Source organism: Neoarius graeffei, chromosome 9 (assembly GCF_027579695.1).
Source record: "Neoarius graeffei isolate fNeoGra1 chromosome 9, fNeoGra1.pri, whole genome shotgun sequence".
NCBI lineage: Eukaryota > Metazoa > Chordata > Actinopteri > Siluriformes > Ariidae > Neoarius > Neoarius graeffei.
Genome location: NC_083577.1, coordinates 78,359,711 through 78,369,780, shown reverse-complemented (window position 1 = coordinate 78,369,780; position 10,070 = coordinate 78,359,711). Strand labels below are relative to the sequence as shown.

General features: G+C 41.0%; 1 protein-coding gene across 1 annotated transcript in view; it reads left to right on the top strand.

Annotated features, from left to right (window-relative positions):
• Positions 1 to 974: 974 nt before the first annotated feature.
• LOC132892029 (protein SIX6OS1) overlaps positions 975 to 10,070 on the top strand; it is a 35,255-nt gene continuing 26,159 nt past the window's right edge. Inside the window, exons 1-7 of the mRNA XM_060930333.1 lie at positions 975 to 1,026; positions 3,069 to 3,125; positions 3,257 to 3,383; positions 6,989 to 7,078; positions 7,177 to 7,364; positions 7,457 to 7,478; positions 7,558 to 7,657. Coding sequence (XP_060786316.1) covers positions 975 to 1,026; positions 3,069 to 3,125; positions 3,257 to 3,383; positions 6,989 to 7,078; positions 7,177 to 7,364; positions 7,457 to 7,478; positions 7,558 to 7,657 — 636 coding nt within the window. The remainder of the gene's footprint in view (positions 1,027 to 3,068; positions 3,126 to 3,256; positions 3,384 to 6,988; positions 7,079 to 7,176; positions 7,365 to 7,456; positions 7,479 to 7,557; positions 7,658 to 10,070) is intronic.

The window sequence follows — 10,070 nt, the reverse complement described above, 5'->3', positions numbered from 1 at the left end:
ATTCCTATTATTATTATTTTTATTATTACAATTGTTATTTAGAAGTAGTAGTAGTAATGTTATTATTCCTATTATTACTACTACTACTACAATAATAACAACAATAATAATCAACAACACTACTACTACTACTACTAATAATAATAATAATAATTACAACACTACCACTATTATTATTATTATTATTATTATTATAGTGTTACTGTAATAATAATTATAATAATTAAAAAACACACCTACTACTACTACTAATTATTATTATTATTATTATTATTATTATTATGTGACGAGAGAAAGAGAGAGAGAGAGAGAGAGAGAGAGAGAGAGAGAGCAAACTCAACAGATTGGCTTCCTATTAACTTCCCAAAACAAGCAGGCTTTTGTCCACTTTTCCTTTTCTTTAACAACATCTGGACATTTGGCAGCAGGAAGCGAGCTCGCGATCTTTTTATTAAATCGTGATTGAATCGCTCTGTGCTTGAGACAGATTGCCGCCACCTAGTGGATGGATGAGGAATCGCGACTCGCGGTAACGGCTCAAGTGTCTCACAGCCCTGATTTAAAAGGATGCGCGCGAGCGTTCCGAGTTGCGCTCTCAGGATGACGCTGTGAGGCGGAGCTTCCTGTGAGGGAACAGCGCGCGCACCCGGCGCTTCCTGTGAGGGAACAGCGCGCGCACCCGGAGCTTCCTGTGAGGGAACAGCACGCGCACCCGGAGCTTCCTGTGAGGGAACAGCGCCCCCTGACGGTCTGTTAGAGAATCACTGGGCTCCGTTTATCACTCCAGGTGAGAAATCTTCATGACTGTCCGTATCCAGGTCCATCACACATCATGAGGAGTGAGTTAGCAGAGCATTTTGTATGAACGTTATGGCGCGAGCTGGAGAGTATTTGTTAGCTAACATTAACCATCAGCGCGAGCTTGCTGAGTTGTCCTGCTGAGGTGTGAACAATTACTTCCTTTTCAGACTGTAATGGATGATCAGGCTGGTTTGGTAAAGTTGGACAGCCTTTTGCTGCAGTTAGGTAAGCCTCTCAGCTTCTTCTCATTGTTTCACCTTGACTTTGGGAAGCATCGTCACTACCGAACCCGATCCGGGCTTGAGGCGAACCATGTTTGGTTGACTTAGCCAGAACTGCAGCAGTAGGGTGGCCAGTTCCTTTCTGCACACACACACACCTTACGGGCAATTTAGAGTAACCAGTCAACCAAACTGGGGGAAACCCACGCCGACACTGGGAGAACATGCAGAAAGGCCCCTAGCTGTTGCCCGCTGGGCTCGAACCCAGAACCTTCTTGTTGTGAGGCAACAGTACTAACCACTACACCACAGCACCGTGCTGCTCGAAGCATGCCTAAAATATATTCACATAAAGGAGGTATTGTAGAATAATGTGACCCACACTATAGCGCCAGGGGTCTGTGGACACCTGACCATCACACCTACGTGTGGGCCTTCCACAAACTGTTGCTCTTGTGCCCAAAGCGAGCTCCATGAAGACACGGTGCACCAAGGTTGGTCTGGAAGAACCCGAGTGGCCTTCACAGATCCCTGACTGAACCTCAGTACCTGACCACACTAATATTCTTGTGGCTGAATGGACAGATCCCGACAGCCATACCAAAACCTAGTGGAGTGCCTTCCCAGAAAAGTGGACTAACTTTGGAATGGGATGTTCAGAAAGCACATATGGGCATGATGGTCAGGTGTCCTCAAAACCTTTGGCTGTACAATGCAATGTTGTCGTCGAGTCAGTGAACCTCGAGTCCGAGTCCAGTCTCGTGTCTCCAGTGTTCAAATCCAAGTCATTAAAAAAAATTTCAAGTCGAGTCCGAGAACAAGACTCGGACTGCACCATTTGGCGGCAGCTGTTTTAGCGCCATTCCCGAACAGGTGAATGTGCTTCTCTTTATCAAGGAGTGCGAAGTATTTTGTCAGAGATGGTTGGGAGACGGATGTAAGTGCAGAAGGTCTCATTCATCTCGTTATCTGTAGCCGCTTTATCCTTCTACAGGGTCGCAGGCAAGCTGGAGCCTATCCCAGCTGACTTCGGGCGAAAGGCGGGGTACACCCTGGACAAGTCGCCAGGTCATCACAAGGCTGACACATAGACACAGACAACCATTCACACTCACATTCACACCTACGGTCAATTTAGAGTCACCAGTTAACCTAACCTGCATGTCTTTGGACTGTGGGGGAAACCGGAGCACCCGGAGGAAACCCATGCAGACACGGGGAGAACATGCAAACTCCGCACAGAAAGGCCCTCGCCGGCCACGGGGCTCGAACCCAGACCTTCTTGCTGTGAGGCAACAGCGCTAACCACTACACCACCGTGCCGCCCAGTGCAGAAGGTGTGTTTATTAATACAAGTGAAGACATAAACAATCCAGAACGGCGGGCAAAATTGTAAAATGGTGAAACAGGCGATAGAGGCACAAACAGGCTATCGTAGACCCGGCAGAATCAAAGACGAGAAACAGGAAATCAGGAAACCAAACAAGGAAATAAGGCTCGGTAATGTATCAGCAACGCAACTCAATACTTCGCAAAGTAAGTGTGTTTTCACAGTTTTTATATCGGCGTGCTGATTGTGCCTTAATCCTGTGTAGGTGTAAGTTGTTTACAGTGCGCACATGAGAGTCTGCTTGGCGTCCGCGCTGTCCGGAGTGCGCCCGAGAGTCTCTCTGATGCACGTGCCAAGGCGCGCAGGTGTGACACTCTTGCATTAAATTAGCAGAAAATTAATGTAGATATAAATATCTGATGCCAAATTATTATGGCATGTTACAAAAAATCAAGAAAAAATCCGAGTCCTCGTCTCCAATTTACGAGTCCAAGTCATAAGTGCTCAAGTCCACATCAAGTCACGAGTCCTCAAAATTAGGGCACGAGTCCTGCAAGCCTGGTATAATGCACGCTGTTGTTGTTGTTATTCGATTGTTATACAGGAAAATACTTCAACACCAAGTCATGTCATTGACTCATACACACTTAGGCTCATTAATATTCTGTTCTATTAGAAATGAACAATCCTAATTTTTATTTTAACATCTTTAACAGCTTTAGAGACTCGAGAATTAACCCAGAAGAAGGATGACCTGACGCAGCAAATTCAAAGTGAGTATTCCAGGCGTAGTTTAGCTCGTCATGGACATATTTTTTTTTTCCTCCAGTAAATATTAAAAAAATATATCATATACCATCCTTCAACATTTTGAGTAAATTCCTTCCTCAACTTCTCACGACAGTTTGTAAAGTGGGCATCCAAGAAAAGAAGAAATGCATCGATGAAACTCGTAAGATCATAAAGAAACTCGAGGAGGACATTCAACAGAAACAAAACACCGTCAAATGCTGCAAAGAAAATGTGAAAAAGTATGTTTCACAAACAAACAAAATCATCTCGTGAATCACCTATCGTTCATATTTTTCAGGACTCCTAGACTGTACGTTAGATTAGTCGGAGGTACTTTTTAAAGGGATCCTCCAGCGGATTTATTTTCAAACTTATTTTCAGTAAACGTACAGTAGTCACAGATTTCAAAAAACAAAATTTCATTTTCAGAGACCAAATATTGTTGGAGAAAAATGAATTTTCTTTAAAATGTCAGATGGGCTTCCTGCCGTGGTGACGTATGCGATGATGTCAAGTAGCGGTCGCTTGAAGCAACTCGGTTGTTTATGCTCTCTGTTTACATCGTAGTTTTGACAGTTTTACAAAGTATTTTTACCGAATTTATCAGGTTTTAAATAAGTATGCCTCTTTGTGCAGCATAAAAATGCCACAATGATGCTAAAAAGAAAGCACAAGCTGGAACTAGACTGCATTTCCACACAGAAAATGCAAAGTGTGTTTGATCAGTTGGAACAGAGGCTCACCAACAGGAACTGGCTCAGACATGAGACCTTGTGCTGCAAAATCTTATTATTTTTTTTAACATGAGCTACAGAAAGTGTGTATGGCTGCGGGCTCTAAAATCTCGGTTTAAAATGGCTCAACTTGCAGCACGACATGATTCTTCGCACTCTAAAATCTGTTTTAAACCATGCCACACTCTCTGTTAATCTGCCGAGCACCAGCTGTAGATCATGTAAAAAATATTTTAGAGCATGAAGTGTCATGTACGGAAGCCGAGAGAGGCCCTTCATATAATCCTTTTTTTTTATTCACCTTGTTATCCTGAGATAACAACATAATTAATTCAGGATCTCGAGAAAACAACACAACTAATTCGAGATCTTGAGAAAACAAAACCGTTATTTTGAGATCTCGAGAAAACAAAACAATTATTCCGTGATCTCGAGTAAACAGCTGAGAAATGGTTCATTCAGGTGCACCAAGAGACTTGTGATATGCTGACTTTGGGGCTATTTCTCATTCTGTATAGACGCAACTTTGGTCATTAGAATGTCTGGAATAATCGATCACCTAATAAGGCAATATTTTGATCAGGGGTTGACACAGGGAGAGATTGCATTAAGTCTTTTAATAAGGGATAATTTCAAAATTAGTCCGCGGCACCTCCGCAGAAGACTGCTAGAAATCTCAGCTGTTTTCTCGAGATCATGAAATACTTGTTTTGTTTTCTCGAGATCTCGAATTAGTTGTGTTGTTTTCTGGACATCCTGAATTAATTACAACCCCGATTCCAAAAAAGTTGGGACAAAGTACAAATTGTAAATAAAAACGGAGTGCAATAATTTACAAATCTCAAAAACTGATATTGTATTCACAATAGAACATAGACAACATATCAAATGTCGAAAGTGAGACATTTTGAAATTTCATGCCAAATATTGGCTCATTTGAAATTTCATGACAGAAACACATCTCAAAAAAGTTGGGACGGGGCAATAAGAGGCTGGAAAAGTTAAAGGTACAAAAAAGGAACAGCTGGAGGACCAAATTGCAACTCATTAGGTCAATTGGCAATAGGTCATTAACATGACTGGGTATAAAAAGAGCATCTTGGAGTGGCAGCGGCTCTCAGAAGTAAAGATGGGAAGAGGATCACCAATCCCCCTAATTCTGTGCCGACAAATAGTGGAGCAATATCAGAAAGGAGTTCGACAGTGTAAAATTGCAAAGAGTTTGAACATATCATCATCTACAGTGCATAATATCATCAAAAGATTCAGAGAATCTGGAAGAATCTCTGTGCGTAAGGGTCAAGGCCGGAAAACCATACTGGGTGCCCGTGATCTTCGGGCCCTTAGACGGCACTGCATCACATACAGGCATGCTTCTGTATTGGAAATCACAAAATGGGCTCAGGAATATTTCCAGAGAACATTATCTGTGAACACAATTCACCGTGCCATCCGCCACTGCCAGCTAAAACTCTATAGTTCAAAGAAGAAGCCATATCTAAACATGATCCAGAAGCGCAGACGTCTTCTCTGGGCCAAGGCTTATTTAAAATGGACTGTGGCAAAGTGAAAAACTGTTCTGTGGTCAGACGAATCAAAATGTGAAGTTCTTTATGGAAATCAGGGACGCCGTGTCATTCGGACTAAAGAGGAGAAGGACGACCCAAGTTGTTATCAGCGCTCAGTTCAGAAGCCTGCATCTCTGATGGTATGGGGTTGCATTAGTGTGTGTGGCATGGGCAGCTTACACATCTGGAAAGACACCATCAATGCTGAAAGGTATATCCAGGTTCTAGAGCAACATATGCTCCCATCCAGACGACGTCTCTTTCAGGGAAGACCTTGCATTTTCCAACATGACAATGCCAAACCACATACTGCATCAATTACAGCATCATGGCTGCGTAGAAGAAGGGTCCGGGTACTGAACTGGCCAGCCTGCAGTCCAGATCTTTCACTCATAGAAAACATTTGGCGCATCATAAAACGGAAGATACGACAAAAAAGACCTAAGACAGTTGAGCAACTAGAATCCTACATTAGACAAGAATGGGTTAACATTCCTATCCCTAAACTTGAGCAACTTGTCTCCTCAGTCCCCAGACGTTTACAGACTGTTGTAAAGAGAAAAGGGGATGTCTCACAGTGGTAAACATGGCCTTGTCCCAACTTTTTTGAGATGTGTTGTTGTCATGAAATTTAAAATCACCTATTTTTTCTCTTTAAATGATACATTTTCTCAGTTTAAACATTTGATATGTCATCTATGTTCTATTCTGAATAAAATATGGAATTTTGAAACTTCCACGTCATTGCATTCCGTTTTTATTTACAACTTGTACTTTCTCCCAACTTTTTTGGAATCGGGGTTGTACATCGTTATCTCGGAATAACGGTTTTGTTTTCTCGAGATCTCGAATTAGTTGTGTTGTTTTCTAGAGGTCCTGAATTAATTATGTCGTTATCTTGGGATAACAAGGTGAATTAAAAAAGATTATATGAAGGGCCTCTCGCGGCTTCCATAGTCATGTCGCGCTGCGAGTTGAGCCATTTTAAACAGATTTTAGAGCCCGCAGCCACACACACACCCTTTCTGTAGATCATGTGAAAAAAGATTTATAGCGTGAGGTCTCATGTCTGAGCCAGTTCCTTTTGGTGACCCTCTGTTCCAGCTGATCAAGCACACTTTGCATTTCCTGTGTGGAAATGCAGTCTAGTTCCAGCTTGTGCTTTCTTTTTAGGATCATTGTGGCATTTTTATGCTACACAGTGAGGCGTACTTATTTAAAAACTGATCAATTCATTAATTTACTTGTAAAACTACCAAAACTATGACGTAAACAGAGAATATAAACAGCCGAGTTGTTCCAAGCGACCGCTACCTGACGTCATCGCATACGTCCCCACCGCAGGAAGCCCATCTGACATTTTAAAGAAAACTCGAACAGTATTTGGTCTGTGAAAATGAAAAGAAAGTGATTTTTTAAAATCTGTGACTACTTTTATTGAAAACATTTTTGATGATAAATTCGCCGGAGGCTCCTTTTAACATTTTTAGTTTTTCACCACAGTTAAAACGAAAACTCCTTTGACCATTTTGTCATTCCTAGTCTTCGTGGAACAAGTGATCTTCTGCTTCAGTACGAGAGGACACTGGCAGCTGAGCTTGAAAGGAGGCAGGAAAGCTATAATCAAGACATGTACGGCTATAATTTCAATACAGAGACCGAATTGTCTTTTACAGTACTGTCAGCTGTGTGGATCAACACAAAAGTGTTTTTTTTTTTTCCCCCTTAAGGAAGATCTTTCAGGAAAGAATGGAAAAATACTGGAAAGTATTCCAGCAGCATAAAGAGGAGTATTTGCAGAATCCTTTAGCTGCAAAACTCCTAAAAATTCAGACTGAAAATGAAGAAATTGAGAGAAGAATCCGAGCCAAAGAGGAGGAGATAATAGCAAAAGAGAAAGAGTTGAAAGCTCTGCAAGGTAATTCATCAGCCAAATATATCAGGATATTTATATTTGTTCGGTTCTATAATCTGCATTTGTTGTGTGGGTGTTTTTTTTTTTTTAAACAGAGGACCATGATAAGTGTGACAGGTACGTAAATGTATAGCTCGTGCAGTTTATGCTCGTTTATAAAATGTGTCACATTCCCTAGCCATGAATGTTTTGTCAGTGTTCAGAAACCTGTTGAATCAAACGAACAAGTACCGCCATCTGAGAGCGACGCTCAGTTTGAAGTTGATCGGACATCTCGTCAAGATCCTCAACCACAGGTAGAATAATCCTGTCCTTCTACAATCTGTTAATCTTCCTTTTCTCTGGTACAGTGGCTCTCTCCACCCAGTTCTGAATATGTAAATGTTGTAGAGAGGGTGATCTTTTAGTATTGTTGGTCTTTTACTGCAACGTGTGAAAATATTCCTCTGCCAGAACAGAGCTATGGAATTTCCCATGGAAATAGACTTTTCTCAACATATTTCAACAAGCAAACATGTCACCTTTTTGATAAAATGGCTACAGATAAAGGTGATATACTCCGTTTGCAACCATGTGAACAAAACTGCTTGCGTCATTGACCACCACTATGTTGGAGGATATATATGTTATTTACCAGCTGGGAGGTCCGTATCGTGAAATACTGTGACTGAGGTCTTGAAAGAGGGCCGAGGTCAGTATTCAAGGCCGAAGCCACGGTATTCCACCATACGGACCGGCCTTAAGCGGGTAAATAATATAGGGGAGAGTGGGGTAAGATGAGCCACTTTTTACATTTTTCATCATAACTACATGTTAAAGCCATTTTTGCTTCCAGTCTACACACCATACCAAATTTCAAAGTGTACTGTTACTATCTGAGCAAAACATAATTGATAAGCTCTTATGGTTAGAGTGATATTACCTCTTGAAAAAAAAATGTCAAGTGGCTCAACTTACCCCATGCACGGGGTAAGATGAGCCACTGTGTGGGGTAAATTGAGCCAACACAAAACATGTTAGGTTAACAAAGTAAACAACTTTTATTATTAGAAATGCAATCAATGAATCAAGTCAAGTCAATCAAGTGGGGGATAGGGCCGTTGCATAGAGAAGGGGAGATGAAGAGAGAGGTGATAGAACGAGATGGGATAGGGAGGGATAGATAGATGGATAGAGAGAGATATATGCGTAGATAGATAGAAAGAGGGATGGTTAGAGAGGGAATGAGAGATATACTATATTATAGAAATTACTAAAACAGTAGAACAGTGCCAAAAGAATCTTATTTCTTTCAGTAGGTTAAAACATTGCTAAAACATGCAGCAATCATTCCATCAATCATTCAATCATTTCATCATTATTCAATGTTCCAAGCGTTCAAATGGCAAGGGAACACCATTTGCCTCTCCCTCCGTGCTGTCCCCCCAACAGTAAAGGGGCGGGGCAATTTTTTCACAATATCCTGTCTTGACAGGACAGCCTCATCTTTCTCTTTGAAGACAAAGGTTGGCTTTCTTGCAGAGCCATGGCATGACCGGCTTCTTTTGAGAAATCTTGCCTCTATTTCGAAGACATCCAATTTGATTATCTGGCCAATGAAGAAATGCACTTTCTTCTTCCCCGTGTATTTTGCCACAACATAATCCCCCACATCGAACAACTGGTCTTCCTCATCTGATGTCATATATATATATATATATATATATATATATATATATATATATATATATATATATATATATATATATGTTGTTGTCATATATGACCAGTAAATGTGAAAACTTAAGTGTCATCCATATTGGGTAAGCTCAGCCACCAATGGGGTAAGTTGAGCCAGTGGCTCAACTTGCCCCACATCTAATGGCTCATCTTACCCCATGGCCACCATTTTGTAGAAAAATGCTAATAAAGGGGATTAGGCTAATCAAAATTATTTTTATTAGCATTCATATCATAGCTTAGAAAGCCACTAACTTAACCCTAATGTGTCTAAATATTATTCTACTTTTGTCTTCTCTAAATCATCTTCACTGTGGACAAACATGGAATTGACTTAGAAAGCACAAAAACACATTTTTATAAATATGTCCCTCACCTAGTTTGACATGTGGTGCTCCTCTCCACAAGTGTAAGTAAATGGTCCCGGCCCCCTTTGAATGTGGTCATATGGTCACATTTGTTTACTGTTTCTTAGAAACGGGGTGGCTCATCTTACCCCCTGGCTCATCTTACCCCGCTCTCCCCTATTTATTTTTTTCTTTACCAAATTCTAACAGAAAACGAGAGCGCCCGAAAGGGGAACCAAGCTGAGCCGCTATTTTGAATCCTCATTCATGGCTGTTATGCAAATGGCTTCCTCCTCAGTATACAAGTGCACTTCCATGGCAGAAAAAAACTACATTTTGCCGCCTATGTAGTCCCCTATTTATACAAATAGGAGTCATTCAGGATTCAGCCATGTTTTTGCTCGGCGTTAGCAACAGTTAGAGGTTTTTAGCTTTCTCCTGAAATGTTTTCTTTTATTTCTTCTTCCTCAGGGTAGTAAAACTCGCTTTCGCTGTGAACACTGTCGTTATCGCTATCCATGCTGTAAAATTAATGCTATTCTCCTGAGAAATGCTGGAAAAAATTTATAAGATTTTTGATAATCTTATAATTAAATATTATTAAAAAAAGATAAATGTTGACAAAAATTTCTACCATGTTTGT